This window comes from Sitodiplosis mosellana, unplaced genomic scaffold (assembly GCF_009176505.1).
Source record: "Sitodiplosis mosellana isolate CC-2019 unplaced genomic scaffold, AAFC_SMos_1.0 Smas_scaffold_1518, whole genome shotgun sequence".
In the NCBI taxonomy this organism is placed as follows: domain Eukaryota; kingdom Metazoa; phylum Arthropoda; class Insecta; order Diptera; family Cecidomyiidae; genus Sitodiplosis; species Sitodiplosis mosellana.
Genome location: NW_022596760.1, coordinates 17,832 through 44,639, shown reverse-complemented (window position 1 = coordinate 44,639; position 26,808 = coordinate 17,832). Strand labels below are relative to the sequence as shown.

General features: G+C 35.7%; 1 protein-coding gene and 2 long non-coding RNA genes across 3 annotated transcripts; 2 read left to right on the top strand and 1 right to left on the bottom strand.

The window, feature by feature from the left end:
- Positions 1-11,913: 11,913 nt before the first annotated feature.
- On the top strand, positions 11,914-12,509 carry LOC129571175 (uncharacterized). Its single transcript, XR_008688223.1, has 3 exons — positions 11,914-12,005; positions 12,095-12,230; positions 12,313-12,509. It is a non-coding gene; the product is annotated as an uncharacterized LOC129571175 (long non-coding RNA).
- Positions 12,510-16,710: 4,201 nt separating this feature from the next.
- LOC129571174 (uncharacterized) lies at positions 16,711-17,426 on the bottom strand. Its single transcript, XR_008688222.1, has 3 exons — positions 17,152-17,426; positions 16,929-17,008; positions 16,711-16,870 (listed from the first exon to the last, which is right to left on the bottom strand). It is a non-coding gene; the product is annotated as an uncharacterized LOC129571174 (long non-coding RNA).
- An 820-nt stretch (positions 17,427-18,246) lies between these two features.
- LOC129571173 (aminomethyltransferase, mitochondrial) lies at positions 18,247-21,346 on the top strand. Its single transcript, XM_055450937.1, has 5 exons — positions 18,247-19,974; positions 20,149-20,353; positions 20,423-20,626; positions 20,690-20,858; positions 20,938-21,346. Exons 1-5 carry the CDS (start codon positions 19,453-19,455, stop codon positions 21,104-21,106), a joined length of 1,269 nt encoding a protein of 422 aa, XP_055306912.1. The 5' UTR covers positions 18,247-19,452; the 3' UTR covers positions 21,107-21,346.
- Positions 21,347-26,808: the final 5,462 nt, after the last annotated feature.

Below are 26,808 nucleotides of genomic sequence, written 5' to 3'. Positions count from 1 at the left end.
ATCGGTATTAAAATTGTCATCTTCGAGCGAAGACGCTAATGTGCACTCTTGTTTAGCAAATTGCGTAGCTGATTTATCACTTTCTTTTGCAATATCATATGTATCTCTTTATTACTCTTACTCTTGTAAGCAACAAATTGTGAGCACTTGGAATTTGCACAATCCGACAACTGAATAATGATCATTTGCATTGCACGATCGCAATCATCAAATATTAACTGTGATAAATTCTCGCAAAAGATATGTGATTCATCTTAAACACGGACTTTCAAAAGAAACAGCAATATGATTTGGGGGCATTTATTTCGCAACAAATCCGAATATTTATTCTTCCTCCTTTTCCATGTCAAGATTTAGAAAAATCGTAGCAATTCACAGTGATTCCACCAAGATACAGGTATAATACCTATATCTGACTACGCTACGAATGCAAGAAAGAAAGAAAGAATGAGAGACTGAGAGAATGAACTGATTTGGTCCGAAATTAGTTTAACGTTGGATATTAATGCAAATGCATTTCGAGAATGTTTGTCGGCCGACGGGCTCGCATTGAAGAATCTTCACCAAATATGACATTGAATAATGGGCTGTTCATTTTTTGACTGGAAAACTTTTGAATATATGAAAAGTGCGATTCGCTGTTCTGCATTTCGTTCCAGTTTTAATGAGTTTCGATTTTAATTAGTCGATTTTAATGTGAAAACAATTAGTGTTATTTTACTCTAGGGGAATATCACGCTCCTGAATCTTGTGAGATATTTGAGATATTTGAAATAAACATCAATTGTATGACATATTTTCGAATATTTCGAATAAATAAATCAGATTTTTGTGGATTTTGGAGATATTTGAGATTTTTTGCATTAAATCCAAGTAAATACATTTAAATATCATTCAAATTCACAAAAATCCACAATATTCCGCCGTATTCACAAATATCCACCATATTTCATACGACAGATTCTTAGAGATAAATTGGATTCTTTTGAAATATTTGAAATAATTTAAGCGTGATATTCCCCTAGATTTTACTATTCACACAGCTCAAGCATTGCAATACATTATTCTCAACGATTATTACATCATTAGAAAAGAAAAATAGCAACAGACATACATTAAGATTCTTAATTTAAGAATGTGCCGTGATGTTTGGCCTTCCATTTATTTTGTTGAACATAGCGTTTTCTCTCTCTCTCTCTCTCTCTCTCTCTCTCTCTCTCTGTGTGTGTGTGTGTGTGTGTGTGTGTGTGTGTGTATCTGAATAGAACACTGCTATTGAATGTGTTTTTCTCTTATTTTTGGCTTTTTGAGATTTGCGTAGCGTTTTTCTATTCCAACAATCGAAAGAAGCAGACATTGATACGATAAAACCGATCCGGATAACTCATATATTTTTGAACGTCATTCCATTACCGAACCAAAGGAGAGAAAACACCGTAACACCGAAACATCAAACCAAGTGTTTTTCTGAATATGAAGGCATATTTGTTGTGTCTATCTGCTTTGATCGATATTTCAAACATACGGCGAACCGCTGTTGAGAGTGGCCGCTGCTTGGTTGCTTGCCACCACCGCTGCTACAATCGCCACCATCGTATGTTCGCCTAATTGGAAGGAAAGTATGTTTGCTTACGATTTGTTTATGCAATACAATCAAATCGAATCGAAATCGCGCCATCATCATCGTCGTTTTCAAGTGAGTCTTTTTTTTCACTAACAGTGTGCCGTCGTCATCATTATCCATCCATCCATCTCGGCAATAATCGATGGAATGAGTAAGTAGCCAACAAGAAAAATGGGCAACAGCAGTGTAGCACAACAACAACAGCCAAGTGAGTTATTCACTTGCTTAATTGGATCTGTTTGCCACATTTATCGTGGCACGTTAATGGATAAACGGAGAGAACTAGTAAAAACGAAACAATCGAACGACGAGCTGTGCTGCCAAAGGGACAGCATAAAAAGATGAAGAAAAACACAGCGATCAAGACTACGAAAGATTGTAGTTCAACCGCGCGAGCTATAAATACATTAAGATTAAAATGATTTTTTATTTCAGATAATAGTAATTATAATGGTTTTTTTTCTCGCGGGCTATTTATGTATATCGCACGGTTTTTGGCCCTTTTTCTCTTGTTCACGCTTTAATCAGCATGATAATCAGAGCCAAATGATGTAAAATGTACATGTACGCGATGCAGAGAGAGAAACTAGTAAGATTCCTTAATGTAGCGTCATCTGAAGTTATTATATTTTTAGAGGTAAGAGTAGAAACCAATTCAAAACCAGTTTGTGTTCGATTTGAGTACGCAAAAATGTAATCGCTAATCATTGCAATATCTTGCAATTATTTGAACTTGAAGTTTGTGATTCGAGCAGGAAACGTGTGTCTTTGGACCTTGTACGAACCATCTCTGTCGATATCTAAATGAGAAAAAATTATTCATACTATCCATGTATCGTATGCATTACATATTCATTATGCTCTCTGCACACCATCACAATCGCTGCCTTCATCTTATTTTGTCCATTCTAATTTTGTTAAAACTAAAAAATGAATTTGTGATAATGAAGTGTTTATAATGAACGAAAATTAATCATAAAATATGAATAAAGGTCGGAAAAATGGAGCAAGAAAATAACGAAGGAAAGGAGAGAGAAAAAAGAAAACAAAGACACAAAACACAAAACACAAAACACATGTATACAAATAGCATGGTGTTGCTCGAACACTTACAAAGCATCTCGCTTAAACATCATTAACTGGTGTATGACATCAAGACGGAACAGAAAAAGTCCACGCACAGCTAAGGCATAAGGCATAAGCTGAATGTAACAAATGAAGTGAGCAAGCGTCGGTGCATGAAAATCCAATGAATGAAATATGGTTTGTGGATGCTGATGATGCATCTCCAGCTTCTCAGTTGTGTTTACGTTCAATTCACACAGTGGCGAATGGTAGTGATTTTACGCTACAACAAAACATTCATCGCGTCATATATAATGTGCCAAAAGGGTACTTATTCTTGATTATTATGTAATTAACTGGAAATGTGTTGGTTTGTATTTAGATTTGGTGTACGTGCTAGCGATGCGCTTCGTCAGCTTTGTTGCGAGTGTGTTTCAAGTGCTTGTGATAACATTGCCGAGGCACTATCACCCATTTAATTTGTTAAAATAGAACAAGAAGGTATTCATCATTAATGGCAATTATTATTCTCGACGGTCACATTTTGAGGTTAAGTGGAATCAGAGATCTCATTTTGTGTACGCCTATATCTCGAGATTTTAATAGCTCCTATTTTTAGGCGATAGCTGTGTATATTTTTCAATAGCAGCTACCGAACGAATGCACAATTTACATTGCAAATACATTAGTTATGGGGATTTTTGTTTTTTTTTATTTTCTGTTGTTTGTAAACAAATCTGCCTATCTTTTTGCATTGCCTCTGTGCATAGCTTATGTCCATACTAAATGTGCAGAGGCATTGCAAAAAGATAGACAAATTTGTTTACAAACAACAAAAAATAAACAAAACAAAAATCTCTATAAGGAATGTATTGGCAATGTAAAACTAAAAGGCGAACATTTTACGTCTCTGTACTATGTACAGTGGCAATGCGTTGATATAGACAGACTTGTTGACAGATCATGGTAAATAAATAAAATCTCTCTTGCTTGTGTTTTCTCCGTTGTTTTGTCTTTGTTTGTGTATTCGTTTGGTAGCTGCTATTAAAAAATATGCACAGCTATCGCCTGAAAAAAGGAGCTACTAATATCTCGAGATATAGGCGTATACAAAATGAGATCTCTGCGTGGAATGTTCGAATGTTTAAGATTTTATCATTTATGGAACGAGCACATTTCTTTTAATAGGATGTCATTTCCGTTTCTTTTTCACGTGATATTGATTCAGGTTTTCGGTTTAATGTGCGGCACTTCAGTTCTTTTGGGCCACCTTTTTACGATACGCCGAAAGAGAAATGACTTTATTAGGTCTAATTTGTCGAATGTAGAACGTTCATCGTATGCGACGACGTGATTCTCGGATTTAGCATGGTTTTTGTGGGATTAGTGGCCATGCACTCAAGTATTTAAAAGAAAAATCGGGTTCATTTATAGATGCTGTGTATTCATGCATCGCATCATTTTACCGTGATACCAAAAAAATCAGCTTATTTACAGAATCAACTACATGTCAACGAACGCAATGAAATTTTAAGCAGCTCATTTGACATAATAAGATGTTGATGTGCAAACAGAATAAATACCCAAATGTGACTGGTTAAATTGCATTTTTCAACACTTCATTATTTCGATGAGAGGAAAGCACATCGAAAGAGAGACAGAGAAATAAAAAACATCGAAAGTATGATAATCTTGGAATTCCTTAATGCAAATGACAATCTATGGAACAGATAAAGTAGAACATTTCAAATACTTTCGCGAATTGAGTTAGGTTGACATCTTTTTTTTTGGTTTCATTTGGCATTAATTTGCAGCATTCAATTTCGATGGCAATTACAGCTGAAACCTAGTTGCATTTGACGACAAAGAGCACTTTCATCATTTATAAAGTTTCTTGTCAACGCTGCAAAAGTATTTAGTTTGAAGTTGACAAGAACGAATTCCTTCCTTAGCTCGACAATCACAAAGCCAGTCCCTTGCGGCTTGAGCAATTATTTTGCACAGAACATATTTTACTGCATGCGGCTGACAAAATTTCTCGGAAAGTCAATTAGTTAGTTGCACGTTCGATTGTTCTTTGGAATTGTCATATGCAAAACAAAAATAATTAAGAACGCACGCATAACGAACCTCGGAGAAATGCACACACGTTGGATAAAATAACACTGCAGGAGTGTGTGCGCGGGTTGTGCATTTTTATGCAATCTAAATTATTTCAGCTCGGGATTTTCTGGTAAAGTCAACTTTGTTCTATTTCTACGCACACAATCGCCAGCCATCGCGCAACAAAACATTAATCAAAGCCGTGATACACCATTAATGACACGTCAAATACGAAATCTTCCGAACTACTCTTTCGCTCAATCACTAGCTCGTTCGCTCTCTCGTTCATCCATTCAGCATGTCACTAGAAAATGCAGAATTGAATCGTAGTTTTTTTGCATTTGGGCTTTGTCTTCATTTAGTCGACAAGGCATTGTGTCTGCCCTACGCAAAAGAAGTGCATTATTGACACGACGATGTGTGCATGACAATTCTATTGGTGAGACGTAAAAGAACGCAAGTTTGTCCAACTTCGTAGCCTTAAAGAGAAGTATGTTTGATGGCAACTAAAAATTATTAAAAGAGTGTATGTATTTTGAATGGTAGCGTTAGCGAAAAAAGAATGCATGTTCATGGTCAAGTAAATTTTGCAAAAAGAATGCATGTTGTTCTATCTATTCAGTTAATAATAAAGAGAAGCATGTTCTCATACATTTATATTGTCAAAAAAGAAAGTATGATGGCTAAAATAGTGTAAATTATTAAATTTATTCCGACCGCCGTGAACAGGAATTCATAAACCTATCTAATGTATTTGTTGTTGTACACTGAAACGGCGCGCGGTTATGAATGAAGTGGACAGGAGATGCGTGTTTCATCGAGCGCGCATGCGCACTCTGAGAGTACTGTGCGCCTGTTACTCCACTCGATTCATTCACTGCGACGGCACGACTGGTGTGTGACAATAAATATATTGGTCGTTCGCTTGTCCGACCGTGTTAAGGTTTATGAATTCCTGTTCACGGCGGTCGGAATAAATTTTTTTATTTACATTATTTTAGCCAACATACTTTCTTTTTTGGCAATATAAATGTATGAGAACATGCTTCTCTTTATTATTAACTGAATAGATAGAACAACATGCATTCTTTTTTCGCTAACGCTACCATTCAAATTACATACATTCTTTTAACCATTTTTAGTTGCCATCAAACATACTTCTCTTTTACTCAGACAAAATCAATCGAAAACATACTTTCCTTTTCAAATATTTAAAACTGAAAAAAAAACATACGTTCTTTTACGTCTCACGAATAGAATTGAACAAATGCAAAGTGGGAAGGGAACTTTTAATTGTGTATGAGCAGAGCATTGAGAATAGTCAAACTGAATGCTGCTGCTCAGGCAAAATGAGTGGAAATAATTTGAAAATCCTAGAACGCTTCAAGAGCAGAGACTCTCCGAGAGACAACGGAAGGGAAAGAGTGAGAGTGAGAGTGAGAGAGCAACGAAAAGCGTAATCAAAATGAACTGATCTAATTAATTGTGTTATGCGATGCTAGTTGTCGAGCTGCATGTAAATACAGAATTGTATAAAATGTGTCAACCATACACATTTCGCATTTCTATTCCATTCCTCTATTCACCCTGTTGTCTGGTCGCTGCTGTTGTCTCTCTCTCTCTTTCTCTCCTCCTTCTACTCTCCGCTCCAGTTCAGTAGAACGTTGATTTTTTTTGTTATATTCATTTTTTCGCTTGTTCCGAGTTTGGATGTAGCCGTTGTCATTTTTTCATTATTGGAATTTTCTTGTGTCGTGTTCGTCGTCGCTTCACACAAATAGCTCGTTTGGCTAACAATGTTAAACGGTACCACAGATATTGTGCGGGAGCCAAACATTTAACATGAGTTGGTGAACGAATCCCAGGAACAAAAAGAAGAGTGAGCTTCCAAAACAAAGAAAGAGAGTGGGGGCAAGTAAGAGCGAAAAATGCGAAGAGCATGTTGGCGGTTGAATTTTTTTCCACTTATTCAAATTGCAGAGCGGCCGACTGTTGTTGTGTGCGTACAACACCCTTCCACGGTTGAAAATTCATTTCAATTGCGCTGCAGCAATGGCATTGTATTCGTTCGGTTTCGAATAAAATTAAATTATAAAATTCATTCAATCGAAAGGAATGCATAAACGTGACACATGAGTGACGGATATAGTCACGGATGGTTTAAATTCAGAGCTACCGACACTCGTACTTGATTCTAAAGCAGACACGGCTGGGCGATAGAGAGAAATAAACCTGAAATTTATTATTCTCGATGCTATTTTTTCCCTTTCACAATCGGCGTGAACGACCGTGATTCTGATTCTACCATTTCGTTCTATACACGTTGTATACAGCATGCGTTGCATTGTTTAGCAATCATTTTGACAAGCGTTTGAATGAATTAGAAAAGTAACAGTGCTTCACTCCATTCAAAAGGCCAACAATCTAAGAAACACAGCATTTTGTTATTCTTCTTTTATTGTCATATTTCATATTGCATTTTTTAAAAACAATATTTTAGGACTCTCTTGTTTCATTCAAATTTTTGTATCCTTTGTCTCAACATTAGCGCTAACTGTGAATGAATAAAACCCAGTAAGGTCTGAGAGATCGATACATTTTTTCGAGATGAAAACTTCAAAAATCTAAAAAAAAATTGTTTGTCTCTTCTGCACTTTTTGCATTTGATCTTCCCCATGTGCTGTGAATTTTAAAAATGTTTGCTCGATAATTTGCTCCCCATTTTAAGGATGTTTTCGCCGTATCAAAATAAATTGTTCAATGAAAAATTCTTCTGTTTGATACGAACGCGCTAGCTTCGCTGTGCGTCATCACAAAAAAAACGGTGTTCAATGAATAATGGAGACTCAAATCTGGTTGCCATGGCATTTTCTTGCGTGAAATGTGCGAAAATTGATGACATGCTGCTTCTGCTTGAAGTCTAGTTGACTGATTTGATACGAACATATTGCACAAGCGCATATTCACAGAAATGACGGATTTGATCAACAAATTTACACTTAATTTGGGTTTGCATGCGATGTTTCGCAGTGTTCCTCTTTTTTCTGCCACACACCAAAACAAACTGAGGCCATTTATACAGAACTTTCTACACACAGCAACATCATCGACTACGTGTATGCATACATTTCGCCTTCGTTCTGATTTTATTTGATTTAGATAAATGGGTTCGTATTTTTGTCTGGCAGACAGATAAAATGCAATATTACGAAATTCAATGGGATGGCAGGAAACGCGGGGCTGAGAAATCCGTCTCAATTTTTATACAGCTACGCTTATTTTGTTGTGTTCTTTTCATGTTTTTGGCCAAATTCGTTGTTTGCGATTTTTGTTGTTGTTGTTAAATTCGAAAACCATTTTCGAGTACATTGTTTGCGCTGAGAAACGGCCACAAGACTTTGAACAATGCTTTTTATTTCAATTTAACCATTGCTTGCTGTTCTTTCCATTACGAATTTCGAACATTTATTTTAAACAGATATGCAAAATATGGGAAAAGATTTCTTAATTTTTCCATAATATTTCATTATGTCTTCGTTGTCTATGGCACGGCACATTCCAAAATGTTGCATTGGTTGAATTGCAAACGAGGATTAAGAAGACGAAGGAGACAAAAATGCACTTGTTTATGCGCTTTTCATTGCATATTCTTCAGCATGTCATCAATCAGTTTAACTCTTCGCTTTAAAACTTGCACAAGTACGAAGAAAGTATTTACTTTTGGTCCAATTAGTGGATTTATTCGACATGAATCCTCGCGACAAATTTTTACATGACATTGAGGCGAACACGATGATGACAACTGTAAACTCGAGCCGTGTTGGTATTGAATTGTTCCGAGAATTGACGTATTTTATTTTAATTATTGTTTCAAGTTAACACTTTTAACCAATTAGTCGACAAAAATTGCGGAAATATGGCAAAAAAAAGTCAGGTACAACACTTTAATATCAGACATATCAAATGTTGATATGTGTTTTTACAAACTCAATGGAAATAAAATAATCCTCGATAACTTTTCCTTTGAATAGAAACTGAATTGTTAAAGTATTTCCGTAGCATTAGATTTGTCGAACGCATTTCTATCTGAAATCAATCGATATTCCCTACGCCACTATCATTGTACATCCGAATCGTACAAACATCACATTCAATTGAAAGACAATGATAGCGATCAACATTAAGTCGAATGGTCGACGTATCAAAAGCAATCAAGGATAAAAATGAGTACACATGATATGCGTAGCTCTAAAATTGGATTCTATCTGAAAAAAAGGAAAAGAAAACAGAACAGAAGTGAAGACGAAACTTCCGAAGCGTTTTGCCGGATTTTCTTTTGTTTCGCTTGGAATGGTTATCCTTGCACATTCAATTTACATTTATTTCGTGCGTTATTCGAGGAGCTGTGGAAAAAGAGACTTTTTGGGTAATACCAAAGATTTGGCCGTGTGAATAAGGAGACTCAATCAATAATTGATTCTACATTTTTTCCTTTCGATTTTACGATTTACGCAAAACCGCATATTGACACAATTCATGGATAACGAATCCGTATAACCACTCAAATACCTGTGAAATATCAGTTCAATCAAAAAGCCAAAGTTAATCGGAATTGAAATTGAAACCAGAAGCGTAACGAGTGTACGAAACACAAAAACACACACACACACACACACACAGAGAGAGAGAGAGAGAGATAGAGAGAGAGAGAGAGAACGCATGCCATGTCAAACACACTGGCAGTCGTAAATCCGAATTAAACGGAGCACATAAGCGATTAATCCATTTTATTCCGCATTTCGTATCGATACATTCAACCGAAACTGATTTGCCATTATTAATCGAAAGCATCGTTGGAAACGGAATAAATTCAAGTAAAATCATGGTATGAGAAGTGACAGTTAGTGTAAGAGTTTGTATCTCAGAATGTGCATAAAAGCTTGGAGTTTTGACGAAATTTTCAAATCATGCTATGGTGTTCCGTTGTATATGTTGGGAACGGAGAACGATTCTAATTTACCGTCATTGTCGTCAAATAATAGGTGCTTTAATTTATTGTTTAACACCAACGATTTATATCATACGAAATGAGAAAAATCACCGCCGACGTTTTATTTACGTTCGCTCAAAATTAACTAGAACAAATTTCTTGACGGCTTTTAGTTGTTATATAGTTTACCATATGTGTTGATATTTACTTATATATTGAACAAAAAAACAGATAGCGCCCGAAATTTATAGCACACGTTGTCTAAAATACCAACTAATGAATTTGAAAAAAAAAATACATTCACTGAAAATTATTTAGAGCTCACGCGCAAAAAGTGTTAGATGGGTGATTATGTGGATCGGTTAATTACTATGTTGAATTTTGTTGGGGAAAAAATGAAAAATGTTGTACATGTGTTTTAAATTGTGATGTCATTGGAATAAAAGGGGGGAATGATGATTATTCAGCATGTATTTATCAATTTCAATGAAACTTCGTAATAGACTGCGTTACGATAGATACAAATGAATATATGGACGACAGGAAACGAGGAAAAACAGATATAACGATTGAATGTTTTACGGTGCGTGCCGTGCACACACTCGAATGCGTCACATCAAGTGAATACAATTCAAATGAAAAACAATGAATAATTTAAATGTAACAGTATCCATTGAATGCATACGAAGATGACTAATAACAAGCAAATCAAAGTGACAGCTCAGACTAATAATTCTGACGGGCTTAAACTGAACTAAAAAAAATACATAAACGACACCAATTAAATTATTTGTACTAATTGCATTAATTATTTTTTTCGTTAATATTTATTCAGTTGAGTTTGAATATTATGACATAACAGTTTACGAATGGACTCAAATTAGAACGCAAAACGTTCAATCAGCAAACCATTTCGTGATCAACGACTGGAAAATAGACATGGAGACGGTCACTATGTGGTGGTAGTGTTCCTGGGCCTCGAACAAACATTCGAAACTGTTGATGGTCGTCATTATGACGAATAAACTCCAATCAATTGGTGCACAAGATATTGAACTTAGGTGACTCATAAGTTACGTATCTGCACGGACACAACACACGAAATTCAAATTTTTTCTAAAATCAATCTAAGCGAATGTTCACGTAATTTTCAGATAAAGGGGTAACCTTCAAACGTGTTATTTATTTTTCCTAAAGAGGCTATCTGTTTCAAAATTTGTATATATAACTGGAAAGGTCTTGAAAAGTAGATGGTATATTCAGTATGAAACATCAAAATCGGCAGGCGTAATTTTTTAATCTGTTGGTCTGTTTATGAAGCCGATTTTGACAAACAAAAAAATGGCCATATGCCGGCCAAATTTTGTCTTCAAAATCATTCATTCGGTCGGAGTTTCAAAAGGCTTTCAGATTAAAAACTAAATTTGGGCAGAGCACGCTAGCTACTAGTATATCAGCTTGAATAAAAATATCAAATCCCGTGTGCAAATATTGTAACTGAGCAGTCAGTTAACTAATTTCGGACAAAAATGACCTACTTTGATTGACATTTCAGTACAAAGTGTAGTGTAAGTCTATCATAGTTAACTGAAATCATTTGAAGTTACAAGTCAATCTAAGTTGCTTAATTTGGGACTTCACTTTGATTTTCTTAGAACAAAAATATAAATTCAATCAACTAAAGTCAACTGAAGTTATAGTCGGGATATTTTTGCGCGATATTTGTGATGCGTTTACCAAGCGACACATTACTGCTGAGTTGTTATATCTGTACGTGTCTGTTCGTGTGCAAAACGATCAACAAATTAAGTTCAATGTGTGCGCTAATACATGGGGACACGTATATAGTGCGATTTGGTGGACGCATCACAAATATTGCATAAAAATATCCGATATTTTCAATCATACGGATGTAATGATGTTAGCGTGCTCTAAAATTTGGGTTGAATGAGAAATAAAAACATAAGAATAATGCATTTTAAATGTGCCTCAAACTTTTGTCCGGTAGTGTACGTTACAAAAATTGACTTGTTTTCGCCATCGGCTAGCTATTCATACGTTATCAATGCAATGCGCGAAAAGTATAGGATATTTTCATTTGATATTTCTATTTCATCTGAATATTTGGAAGTAATCCGAGATGAATACAGTTTCTATAACGGACTTGAATTATTCAATGATCTGCCAAACGAAATCAAACAGTGGCGCTGAATGTTTTCAAAGGTGGAAATATATTGTAAATTGTGAAAACACCAAATATTTCGTATTTTATTGATTTTGATTACAATACGTTTCGAATATTTTTCCGGCAGTATTTTGTGGTAATTTTGATTCGGCATAATCGGACATAGAGGATAAACGAAAATTTAATGTCATCATGTATCGGACGCGCAGACCTAAGCGAATATTCAAACGATCTCCATATAAAGTTTGAAAAGGCTTAAAAAGGTATCAAATGAATGATAAACATCGAGTGAATTCAAAATGTAGAAGCAAACAAATGTCACGTGTGATCGATTTTGAAACGTAGATTTTCCACAACGAAGCAAACAAACGAATGAATGGAACTTGAATCTTTCATATGCATCTTGCAGAAGTGAAACAAAAATAGAACACACATAGCACCAGAAAAAAAGAACATTGAAACCTTCTCTATCAAAACGTCTTTCAAATTTTGGTTGTCGTTCATATAGAATCGACGGCGACAATGGTAAGATAACCAAGCAAATAAAGTGAGGCATTTTCCTCGATTTTTGACTGCATCCGAACTGCGTAAATGACAACTTCTTGACAGATTCTAATATATTCAATGCATGCATAAACCTCAACGACAGCGATGAAAGTGTGAACTAGTGTTGCAGACAAGTGAACAGAACAAAAACACACCGAGAAAATGTTAGCATATTAATGTATGTGTATGTGTTGCTTTACTGCCTGCCATGTTTATGTTAGCGTTGTGCATAGAGAAACACGTAAATCCTTGTTAGTCGCTGGTTTAACTTCTTTATTAGAACCATTCTTACGACTTGACTATCGTAATTTCACCATTTTTACGGGATTTTTCTTTTTTTCGGTGGAAATAATCAAGTTTTGCTACTATCTTTCTCCCAATGTATGTGCCATCTTACCGACATCGTTTGCCGATATTACCATGCGTTGTGTTATTTTGTTCTTTTTTCACGGTAGATATGGATGCTTTTCATTTGAACCGGTCGTTTGGAATAAACGTTTGAGGATTCACCGTCGTATTTTTTTTTTATCTCGTGTCATTTTTCTGCGTATAAATGTGTTGTATCGTTCGATATATACGAAATCTCACACCTTTGCTTCCACTGAATATCGGGTAATTTACGGTACACATTCTATGTTTATATTTATGCTTCCTGTTTTCATGCCGGATTTTTTTTTATTTTATTTTTATTTGAGCAGCAGCATCATCAGCAGTAGCAGCAGTTGCAGCAGTAGCAGAGGTGGCTGTGATAGCAGTATCAGTAGCGGATGGTTATATGGTACAGTGGATTTGTCGGCTACTGCTTTATTTGCGTGAACTTCCAGTGTTTGGGCAATTTGTGTACGCGGCATTTATGCTTATGTTTATATGTATCCATTTTCCCATATGCAGAGCAATCGGATCGGATTTTATGGTATTCTTGCAAACGCATATTATCCAATTTAGTCTTACATTCAACGACTAATGCTCGCAATGCAAACCTACTGCGATAACAAGCTGAGATCTGCACTCGTTCCCTTTCGCCTCATCTTCTTTTTCCTCGCCTCGTCGTTTTTTTTAATGTGTGTATGTGTGCGTGAGAATGCTAAAATTTCAGCAACAATTGTATACTGTGTATATTTTAATATAGTGCACAATGCAAAACACAACGTGTGAAATATTGTTAATGCTAACACCAATTACGAAAACACATATTGTTCTACTTTCGTTTTGCATTGTTCATACAAAGGAAAATTCAGATGAAAATAGTTGGATTTCAACAGTTTGTTCATTTGTTGTTGGTTTTTTTTGCATTTTCTCTTTACTATAATTACCCAATATCAACGGGTTGGCAACGAATTCATTCAGCGTACCATGATTTTTCTTATGATGTTTGTGTTCACCTTTTATTTATCTTCTGAATTAGTAAAACGTGCCGTGCATTTGATAGTTGCATTAGTTCTTGTTTTTTGGAGGGGGGGGGGTTGTGTGAGCTAAGAGCCGTTTGTGTTGCGATTTCGGAATAAATTGCTTTGAAAATGACCTTTTCTGCGTTTTATTTCCTATTTTAAACGTATTCAACTTTTTCAAATGTAGCTCTTGATTTTTTTCGCCACAGCTACTGTGAAAAACACGATGCCCTAGTTAAGTACCATCTTCTTTTGTCAAATGGAATTTCTAGCTTTGCAAAAAAAACTACAGCTGCGTTTGGAATTGCCATGTAACTCTTTCTCAACTCAAAACAGGCAGAGTGTTCACCCGAACACAAAACCATTGTATATGAAATGAGAAAAGTTTTTATACTCCGGTAGATGTAATAAAAATGAATAAGACTGCGCAACGACCGCAGTTACCTTTAAACCACGCTCATAAACATCCGAATGTATATGGCAAAAATAGAATAAATTAAATATTTGAGAGTAATACTTTCAACGCTTTGAGTGTCACAGTAACGTTATAGAAATGGAACGCTACTGCAATAGCGGTGGAATATAATTTGTTAAGTTGTTAGTGTGGTTTTTGCTTCATCTTCGCATCACAATTTAGATTATGTGTTGACTTTTAAATAAATCAACCCATATTCCATTCGCATAATGCATAGACTCGAAGGAATTCTAACGGCCAAGTATATGAAATTGATTAGGGCCAATGAAAGACTGGTCACACAGCAGTAATTGTGCAGACGATGATGACGTGGATCAAACGATTTCATTGATTTGAATTGAATTCATACGTAATATGTTCGCAGCATTGGAGCTAGAAGTGTTAAAATATCCGCCAATCCTGTAAACACAGTCTCGACATATAAACTGCTGAGAATATTATTTGAACGTATTTCAATGCTTAGTAAAATGTGGAACTTGAGAAAAGTTGTACGAATAAGCGGTACAAGCGGAGTGCGCTCAAAGCCTATATAATCAATGTTAATATATTTTACAATATTTAAATCGATGTGAAAGACGATGTGGTAGCGTCACCTATATAGATTCCTTATTAAGATAAGTGGAACTATTGAGTGCGTGCACCATATCGCACGTGAATTTTCAATATGGCGGCGTCCATAGAATTGAAACGTCAACCAATTTCGTAGACACAAATGCGCGGTGTCTGGGTACAAGTGCTGTTGTAACCACGGTTTGAAAACCCCAAAAAATTATTTTGATGTACCGCTTTTGCGTACAACTTTTTCAAGATGGACATTTACCAACGAATCAAAACACGCCCAACGGATATTCTCAGCCGTTTATATGTGACACAACCATAAAACTAAAATCAATTTTTAATTCAAATTTATTTTATTATTAGCAAGTGCAGACTTTTTCCTTTCTTAAGTACGTGATATGTTATTTCAAGTTCCTGTTTCTATTCAATTCGCTAAGGTTTGACTTTTATTCTCAAGGGTCTTTTTGAGCCCAGAACTTTCTTCCGCCAATGGGAAGTCGGAATGGAACTTTTTTTGAATCCCGAAGATTTTTTGGATTTTCTTGATTTTTTTTTTTCAGATTTTCCAGATTTCCTCTCCTCGCAGCAAAAATCTAGAATGAAAATCAAGAAAATCCAAAAAAAATCTCCTTCTTAACTTCCCATCAGATGGAGAAAAAAAATGTATCCAGCGATACATGTTGAATGATGAAAAATGTGCCATCAATGAAATCTGTATTATTTTTGAGTCCATTGTTATTAGGTATTATATGCAATTTAGTATATATTTTTCAATATATTTATTTTTGGCTGCACGTTAATTTAAGGTATGGATCGTCCTTAATAAAATTTACACCAATTTCATTTGTATTGATGAGTCGCTACTTTGTCGGTCTTAAATGCTGCATGATTTGATGCAGCGCATTTTGCGTACGATAAGAATGGAATCCCCTCTATACGACTTCTATTTTATATAACACACAATGCAGCTATATGTACCATACCATTTTCCGGGATGTTTTTTGTTTGGTTAATATGGATCACGTGAGCAATGAGCAAATTAGATATTGTCTCAACTTTATCGCATGCTATTTCAGCTTATACTTTAAACGCAATTCCCATCTTTGTTTATGGCAAAAACGTGTTTGAAGTGAGAAAAGAAATTTAAATTAAAGTTAGCAGAGAGTGTTTCAGGACCATCGTTGCAGCGACAATGATGACGACGGTGGCAATGGTGGTGGTTAAATGGAATGAAAGGTGATGTTGGTGTTAAACCACAAAAGTCGTTTACCGTCTTCAACGCGTCCACTTCCATGGCTCAAGTGCCACAGTGCTACGCGAGTTGGATGCATGCAATGTGTGCATGCTCTGACTCGTATTATGAAATTGGGAATGGAATAAAAGTGAATAAAAAAACGAAAAACGAAAGGCGATAGAGAGTCACTCCTGGTAAAATGAATTCATTAACATTGATTCCAAATTAATCCGCAACAGAAAAACCCACATGCCCCTAGACTAAACGCCAGCAGAAAATTATTTTGCTCCAACCCACACAAGCATATATATACATCTATATGCTTTTGAAATGAATGCCGTAACCAGTAGGGAAAAAATACTTATATTTCTTTTCGCAGTGAGAGCGTGAAACAAGTGCGAGTTAATTAAAAGATGTTGCCGCAATGTGTTACATTGCCTGGGCTTATTTATTAACAAGTTTTCAACACTTTTAATCATTCTTTTTCAGTTTCTGAGCGTCTGTATTTGTTTCGTCGGTCTAAATGTCTGTATCTGTTCCTCTCTCTGTAAAGATTTTCTACTGCTTGGTGTACTATTGACCATGAGCCACAAGGAGCAACATGAAAAATGTATAATCAGGAAGTGTACTGCTGAGAAAGTGCTTTGAATCTATCCACAGCAAATCTGATTCAACATGAAACACGACAGCGCACTTCTGAAACTAAATTATACAAGAAAATATAGTTCTTAATTAATGTTCTCAACCGAGCGCGTCATACGTTAGCAAACTTGTAAGCAGATAAATTCACATGCTGACGATTTCGGATGGTGGTTTGGCATCCGTGTGATGCTAATCCGCCTGCGAACATGTTAACGAAACAAAAAAGTGCAACTTATATATAGTCTACAGAGTAAAGCCAGTATCGGACGGTGTTGATACCACCTGAGCGACGGTCAGAGGTAATTGAGTGAGTGAGAGAGAGTAACAATTACAACGCATACCTTTTTCTCTAGTATGTTGCTTCACTCGTGCGGCTGATTTTCCGATCGACAAATTCGGGTTGTAACCGCAACAAATGCTCGAATGAGGCTAAAAGTTGTCCATAAGCTATTGCAGAAATATATTATCCGTGCGAGAAATGGTGGAATTCAAAATTCAGTTTGCGCTTTCAATTGATCCTCAACCGAGCCAAAGCAACACAACGATGAAAAGGGATAGTTAGCGAAGACACATACGCGCCGCGACAAAACATGCTAACATTCTTTCACTATTTCATGTCGACGTTGTAAATCCAACTGCAAGCCAGCGAAAGTAAAATTCATAAATTTCACTTGAGAGCAAAGTCGACGCTTGCCTTCAAGTCAGCAATAAAAATAAGTTTGTTTATGTGCGAACTGAGCAACAAAAAGGAAATAAAGTCATGGAGAATATCAAATAGTGTAAAAAACAATTGGAAATAATCATCTCCAGACGCGCTCACGGTGGCGTAAATGCCAGATTCGAATGTCTGCCACGTTCCAAAACTTTTCTTTCCGTTATTCATTTTGATTGCACCAAATGCGCACGGGGTTTCATTTGAAAATTGAAATAAAAGCGAAGAAAATTTGTTCCATCCGTGCACACTGTGACACTGTGCGAGCATTCTTGTCTGGTGCATTTTTTATGGTCTGGTATTGTTTTGTTGCCGGTAATTTTAGTTGATGCTCAAGCCACTTGGAAAGTTGTTGTGTACTTGCATGAATCTAATGCCAATGCGACACTAAGTCATTATGTGCAGCTACCGAGAAAGAATAATAGCGTCACATTGGCGACGCAAAACCACCGTCAAAAACAAATGGGAAGCTTGTGGATTTTGTCCGTCGGGCTTCTTATACTTCTTTATTAATTTCTCTATCGATGTTCTCATCGCATTTTTTTTTCGGTTTCGAACTTATTTTGTAGACTCATTTTTCGGTATTTATTTGCTCAAAAAAGAAAACGAATATTCAGAGCAGACCTTATTACGAATGATTGGACTCTATCTTATCGTTACAAATGGGCTGCATTCGTAGTTGATCGAGTAATCGTCGGCTGTTGGCTGTTGGCACAATCAACTCATTTCTATTCATGGAACCGAAATGATAAGCACGACAGAGCAACTGGTTGTTATTCAAACAAATCACTGCTGGGGTTTGGGTGATCATTCTACATCATTCTATCAATAAAATATAAATATAATCATAAGTTTGGTTTTCAATTCAATTTCAACTGATTTTGAAGTAAACAACGGCCAATTTCGGATGCGAAATAAATCAACGTTCGTTGATAATACTTTAATCAGTAATCCGTCATAAACTGTTCGTCCAAAGCAACTAAAATTACAAGTTTCAATTTCAAATCGGGATTAGTGTAATCGAGTATTGAAGTCAAAATATAAACTTTCTCTCTCTCTCTCTATATATATATATATTCCTTAACTGACTGGCTCATCAGAATTTGTATGTAAGAAATGCGATAGTGAAATGTAACGGTTTGTGAAGGCGAAAATCCGAGATAAATAACGGATCCCGTTTGTGCGGTGAGAAAGGGGCAGTCGAAACATTACAAAATGAGCGATATCATTTATTGTTTTTAAATGACATGGTTGACCGCATCAAAACCGGTTTCAAACCAGTTTTTGAATGGCTTAATCACATTTGCAGTGATGCGTTTTGTTCACTTAATGTAAACAGGAGCAAAAAGATCATACACACACACACGATTGAAATGAGCACATCCAGTTAAAGGCGGTTAATCTGTCGAGAGAAAAAATTGATTTCATGTACATATATATATACGTATATCAAACGCGTCAGACTGTTTCATTTTATGCGTCTCAGCGACGAAATTGTTTGGAAATATTGAGCTCAAGAATGTGATCTCGTTTGAATTTTGAATCTGTCAAACACAACCATTGACCTTTGGAGCCACAAATTTGTGATAAACACAAACAAACATTTGGAAGAGCAACAACGACGACGACAGCGACAACGATTCTGGCCGATTGAATGACAAACATAGTTCGTGTGATTACTCGTGTATGTGTATGCGCGTGTGTGTGCGACAAAATTGTAACAATCTTATGTAGACAGTGTTTAAAATGTCTTTTGACAGAAGTCATTTTGAACGTGACAAGTAAGCACACTAGAAATTATCAAGTGCAAAATTTAATTATATAGGGATACAAGGGATTGTAGCAAAAATAATAGAAGAATTTCATACGGAAATTGGCCAAAGTGATACACGACAGAAATAAAGTGAAGTGAAGTCAAGTGGAGTGAATTATGAGTATGTCTTCAGTAAAATATGCGATGACTAATTCGAAATTATTGTTTGGTTCGGTGCGAGCAAATACTTTATCGTTGATGAAGTTGCAACGACGTTCGGCAAGCAGTACTCAACCGGAACTAAGTGCATTGCCAAAGAAGACGCGTCTGTACGATTTGCATGAACAGTATAAAGGGAAATTAGTTGATTTTGCGGGGTATTTGCTGCCGGTGCAATATGGCAATCTCAGCATTTCGGCATCACATTTACACACTAGACAACATGCATCCATATTTGATGTGTCTCACATGCTGCAAACATATGTTCGGGGCAAGAATGCTGTTGAGTGTTTTGAATCCATTTGTACGGCTGATATCAAAGGACTTGAGCTCAATTCCGGCACTCTGACCGTGTTTACAAATACAAACGGCGGCATTTTGGATGATTTGATTGTGACCAAAGTGTCAGATGATTTGCTTTATATTGTATCAAATGCGGCTTGCCGAAAGCAAGATATGGCCATCATACAGGAAAGTGTGGTAAGCAACTGGAGCAAATGTGCTCTCCATTTCTCCATTTCTCCATTATCTTGCTCTTTATGCAATAAGATTTGTTGAAGTGAAAAGAGCAACGAGAAATTGTGGCAAATAAATGAGCCAAGAAAATTGAACGTTATCCGAATTGAATGCATACTATTTGAAATCCGAAATTAGGAAAGATTTACCAAGCTCGGCAAAGACGTTTCAGTTGAATTCCTCGACAGTGATGCATGTGCATTGGTGGCATTGCAAGGACCAACAGCTGTAGCTGCACTCGAAGACATCTCATCACTTTCGCTACGCGATTTGTACTTCATGCAAACCAGAGTTGCCAATGTAGCTGGCGTTAAGTGCAGAATTACACGATGCGGATACACAGGTTTGGTCTATTCATAGCGTTTTCATCTACTTCTTGTCCAAAATGTATGTTTTTTGTGTTAAAATTCAGGTGAAGATGGTGTGGAGATTTCGATACCAGGTGAAAAGGCCGAATTCGTAGTGGAAGCGTTGCTCAATTCGACACAAGCCAAAGTGCAATTGGCTGGATTAGGAGCCCGAGATTCATTACGACTTGAAGCCGGACTTTGCTTGTATGGCAATGATATCGATCAACAGACAACGCCTATTGAAGCCGGTCTAGCATGGCTAGTTGGTAATTAATACCAATGAATAATAATTTATTTCGAACTCACTCAAATCGCCATAAATATTGTAGCAAAACGTCGTCGGGCAGAAGCAAACTTTCCTGGTGCGGCGACCATTTTGAATCACTTGAAGAACGGTTGTGGACGTCGACGAGTTGGTATTCGGTTGGAAAAGGGTCCGGCTGCTAGACACGGTGTACGAATCTTAAGCGGTGATAAACCAATTGGCGTTGTGACCAGGTAATTTACTGAGATTTTGAATGAATAGTTGGATGATGTATAGACTTTCCTATCTTTATTTATTGAATTTTATCATTAGTGGATGCCCAAGTCCAAGTCTCGGAGGCAACGTTGCGATGGGTTATGTAGCCAGTGACTACAAAGCGGTCGGCACTCAAGTCGATTTGAAAATTCGCGACAAAATGTTCAAAGCTGTTATTTCAAAAATGCCATTTACTCCAGTTCATTACTATCAAAAACCAAAATGAATCAATCGCTCACTGTTGAACGAAACCAAAATCTCATTTCACCTGCGCTCTGTTTTAACCTGTCACATTTTATTACTGAGCACTACAGCCAACGCATTCATTTACACGCATGAATAAACAAACGACTTTTTGTTCATCATTTGATTTTTGTTCATCAACTGCAGAATGAGTCTCTACTCATATGAATTTATTGTGTAAAATATGATGATTTGCAAATAAATATTCCCGTTTCTCTCTGTGTGTGTTTGTTTGTACCCTTTCAATTTTCGAGGCTATTTCTCCCTTTTCCCCTCTTTTTAAACACCTCAAATATCAATTTGTAAATATTATATACGAAGTTTCAGTGGCAACCGTTTTTCCCAACACATCACAATTTATGAATGACATGCTATTTGCGAAAATATTTATTCACATGACTGAATTCATTAGCACAATTCAACTTTTAAAAAATGCCAAATTAAAATGTATTTTGAATGGATTTTTGACTCACTCCTGACCATTAGTAGGTACCGCATATTGTAATTAAAAACACATTTTGCTGATTTATAAATAAAGCAATGAATTTGCTAAATATTTCATCGAAATGAATCTATTGACATTATTTTTGATTGCTGGAATTCCGAAATCTGATAGCAAAAATAGGTAAGGTTGATTATGGTTTTTTCAGTGGACAATTTTCACAATTCAATGACACATTGAATTAATACTACTTGCTGCCACAAAAGTGTTTCAGAATGGAAACCTCAATAGTTTGGTCACATCTTAAGGAGTATTTCATCTGAAAGTATTAGGCTGATACAAACCAAAATGTTGAAATGATCATGATTATTATTTCTATTGTTATTATAATTTTAAAAGGCCAAAATGAATTGACCTCAAATGATTTACAGGTCGATGGAAAGGAAAGAGAATATGTTTGTAATTAATGGTATATTTGATTTAGCCAGTTAGACTATATTTCTTCCTGGTTATTCAAGTTGCTATTGGAATAGGCAATCGAAAGTTAATTGGATTGTAGTAAAGCTTGGATTTGTGCAAAATGAATTTTGCTTTGTAATTATGATCATTTTGAGTTTGTAATCATGTGTATGTTATGCCCAAATGGCTTCGAATGGCGGATTGCAACGAATGACTGAAACATCATGTATACATGTGTTGTGTGTATGCATTAAATTACTGACCACTTGCAGCGAATTCGGATGGAAGGCACGCAGAGCGCGTATAACATTCGGGAATATTGATCAAGAAATTATTTGGACATTACATATGTTGCACTATTTAATAAATAAGCCATCGAAAATCTAACCGAATCTACCAATAAACATGGGTAAATGGGTAGCCGCACCCGCAGTCAAAATATATACACATGTGACACATTTTAACAGCATTGCAAACAATCATCACAGTGCTTTCGCATTCATATTGCACAATGCACAATCAGACAGATTGTAATGGTTTTAACATTTTACAAACAAAATAACAATACGCATCATTGTGCGCACACACATACACACACACACAAGCCGGGACATCGACGAACGTAGTCAATCAAGGGATATAAACATTTCGATCCCCAGTACGCATACCTTATGCATACATACAATGTATGATGTGCAATGTGCGTTGAAAAATTGCTCAATCTACAAACAGACAGACAAACAAACGGCAAATTATTATTGTTAAAATGTTCCGTTTCGATGAATATACATACAAAGTGCAAATATTCGTTTCATTTTACATGCCACAATATTATTGAGCTAAATTGCAAAGTATTTATTTAAGATCCTTGAAATGATCCACATTCGGCAATACCTAGTCGCAATTGACAAAGACAAGTAAATACTAGGCTCTACTGTGAGCCCACTGTTTCAATCGCTGTTTTCAAATCGTGTTATGATAATGTGAATTACACGCGTACACGTCCCATAGATGTGCCAGAAAGCTAGAAAAAAAATCTGCTTAAAATTGTATCACCACACGCGTACACAAATGAATAAACAAAATTATCAAAATGCGCGATATTTTCGGCAGGCAAATAAAATAAATCGATTGACAATTCGCCTGATGCTTTCGCAACGAGAAAGCACGTCATTCATTAAACGTTGAATGAACGTATTAATGGGCTAACAGCCTTCGATTATGCGTCATTTTCTCGATATTTTCAATTTTGAAATCGTATTACGTTCGTGCTGTGGGTAAAAATGTATATACCAATGTGTATTTTGTAGAAATCAGCACGAATAATCATTAATCGTGGTTTTGTCGCACAACAATATGCAACCCAAACAATTAACCACAAAAATTCCATAGCATCGTGCAAATGAACGAACGAATGAGCCAGAAGCTCTGGCTGGCAGAGAATTAGAATTTTATCGTATTTTCAAAATGGTTTCAGGTCTTTTGTTGCATTGACAATGGCGTACATGGATAATGGACTTGACAGAGGAAACAAACTAAAATCAGCACGAACGACACTTGGCAATTTAGAAGAAAAATAGTTTACCAACGTGTCCCATGTGTGGATAGTAAAATGTCATCCATTCACGTGAATACATGAAGCATATACGTTGTACGATGCATATTCAAAATACACAATTTGCAAATGAGATGGCAAAATGGGTTTGCACATGGATAACAGCAAATTTAGTGGTGTTTTTAAGTATTTTATCAAACAAACACCGGGACAACAGCGCCGCAACATAAACAATCAATTGAAAGCGAACGCATTATGATACATGGTTTGTATTTGAATGTAGCTAATTATTAAAATCAAACAAGTAATGATCAATGTACCTCATTTCTGTATTAGCCAAACCATTTAATGGTTCAATGGAAAATTCAGTGTAATGTTAATCGACGACTTCAAAACTATCAACATTTCGAATTGATACTTTAATAGATAATTATTAAACCGAGAAATACTGTGATTTGTTGTCATTAGTATCAGAAAAATGGTCGCATACTAGTTGTATTTCGATCGAAACAGATATCGGTGTTTTAGGTTAAAACACAAAAATATGGCTTCAGACAAGTGAAAAAATTGCAATCATAAGCATCCATTGTGTGCAAATAAAGTGACTGACAGTCATTCAGTTGTATGTAGCTGCAAATAACTAAAACTGGCTAAGTTGATTGAATTCAAGAATGTTGTATAGAAACAATCACTTTTAGTTATTCTTCCAGCCAGCCGTCTAATTTTGGACTTTTTGGCTACTAGATGACTATAACTGAAGTTGACTACAGTCGAATATTTTGTTCGAGATAATCACTTTTAGTTACTGATAGTCAGCCAAAAAGTCCGAAATTGGACGGCTGGCTAGTCAGTCACAAATTTTTCACACGGGTATATACACGATTTGATTGATGTATTTGTCGTCAAATCGGTAAGATCATATTGAACATTTGAAGGCACGGTGACCGATTTGCTATATATATTCATAAATCTAAAGAAAAATTGTTTGCAGTGAAACTTAGTTTTTTTGGAATCGATGTGAATGCCAATGCGTGCGCTGCATTTGTGAACGGAGGCACTAAGCGGTCGGCAAAAGAGACAAAAAATGTTGAACAAAAGAGAACTAAAATAATTCCTATTATCACTGTCAATGTACATGTCCATTCGAACATTATCCGTCGCGTACCGAACACATGTTCCAATTTTATTTTTCGTTCACTCGTTCTTTCTTTCCCTTTCTCTGTTCGTCCTCTTCATGTTCGATTGTTTGAAAATAACCTGATGCCAGCTATACGTGGATTGAATGCAAACATATTCAATATTTAAACAATGTATATGATTCCGGAAGTCAGACTAATGCGAAGAGAGAGAAAAGCAGTATGCAGAAACGAAAATAAATAATAAATCCGTTTTATCCAATGCATTCTATAATATTTAGTACTGAGCCGTTTGTGATGTGTGTAATTGGAAATTTTCGTTCTATTGGTGAATGCGATAGAAAAAAGTACTTGCATTTAACTGCTTTACTCACAATACCGAATAAAGGAATTATTTCTTTTAGTCATGAATCATCTTTTCACTTTCCTTACTGATCATTTACGATGTGAATGCCAATCAACAATTTCTTTTTTCATGCAAAACTATATTTGTCTCAAATGGAATAATATATTTTTTTATTTGCCAAACATTTTCCTAATGAAATACTATTTTCGAATTGTTGTGTGTTCTATCCGTTGAAATTGGCTTTACCTAGTCAATTCGCTAAGAAGTAATTATTATGTGATTTTGTCTTATAATTCGTATGCGGTAGATTCAATTGTATAGAATTCAAAGAATACTCAAAACCTTAATCACAAAATAAAAGCAACTTCATGGCACGGCCACAGTAAAAGAAAAATAGATAGATGATTGGCAAGAAGAATGAAGCAGTTCATGGGTTACAGCCACCATGAACAAATGCATGCATCATATATAGACCCCCCCATCCCGCCGGGAATTGCCGGGAAATTCCGGAAAATCCCGATATTTTCACCGTCTTCCCGATTCCCGGTTTTTGTTCGTTTTCTAGTCAATTTTCCCGATATTTCTTAAAATTTCGAAATATCAATTTTTTTTATTCAAATCATAGAATATTATCTTTGTTCGATGATGAATCATAACAATCGAATCAACTTTTGCAACATGGATCTAATCAGTACATATGTTTTGGCTAAGAAGCAGAAACGAATAATTCTCGGTATAAATTAATCGATTACATAAACATATTTCATTTTGGCGATCATTTTATCAAATAAACAACTCTAGACAATAAGTCAACAAAAATGAGTCGACAGTACTTAAGATGTTAAAGTAATCAATTAGTTTATTCCAAGAATTATTCGTTTCTGCTTCTTCGCCAAAACTACAGGTGGGCGAATTCGCGAGTATATACTCTCATACTCACTCATTTCGAAAATGAGTATGTCGAGACATACTCTCATACTCATAGATACTCTTTGAGTATGAGAGTATATACTCTTTGATTTTGAGTATGTCTCGACCTACTCATTTTTTACCCAAAGAGTAACTCTACACCTACTCTTTTTCCTACTCTTTTTCATACTCTTTTTCATACTCTTTTTCATACTCATTTGAGTATGTCTCGACATACTCATTTTCAATTTTTTTTCTCCTCAGAAAAAGTTATATATCCTTTATATATTTTTCTGAGGGAGGGAAAACGAGTGAGTAAGTGTAGAGTTACTCTTTCGCAAAAAAATGAGTAAGTCGAGACATACTCAAATGAGTATGAAAAAGAGTAGGAAAAAGAGTAGGAAATAGAGTAGGTGTAGAGTTACTCTTTGGGTAAAAAATGAGTATGTCGAGACATACTCAAATGAGTAGGAAAAAGAGTATGAAAAAGACTGGGAAAAAGAGTAGGTGTAGAGTTACTCTTTGGGTAAAAAATGAGTAGGTCGAGACATACTCAAAATCAAAGAGTATATACTCTGAGTATATAGAGTATCTATGAGTATGAGAGTATGTCGAGACATACTCATTTTCCGTTTGTATGGGAGTAGGAGTAGGAGTATGAATTATACTCTCTTACTCCGCCCACCTGTAGCCAAAACATATACACTGCCAGTGTTGTCGGAAAGTAGAAATAATTTATCTAGATAAAGATAAGATGATTCAACTATTTTTCAAAATTTATCTAGATAAAGATAAGATATTATCTTATCTAAATGAAAAAAGATAAGATATTATCTTA

Excerpts from the sequence above, each read along its gene's own strand:
- LOC129571173 (XM_055450937.1), top strand. The coding sequence starts at position 19,453 with ATGAGTATGTCTTCAGTAAAATATGCGATGACTAATTCGAAATTATTG. Across the intron at positions 19,975-20,148 it reads CCATCATACAGGAAAGTGTG|GAAAGATTTACCAAGCTCGG; the intron begins GTAAGCAACTGG and ends ATCCGAAATTAG. Across the intron at positions 20,354-20,422 it reads TACACGATGCGGATACACAG|GTGAAGATGGTGTGGAGATT; the intron begins GTTTGGTCTATT and ends GTTAAAATTCAG.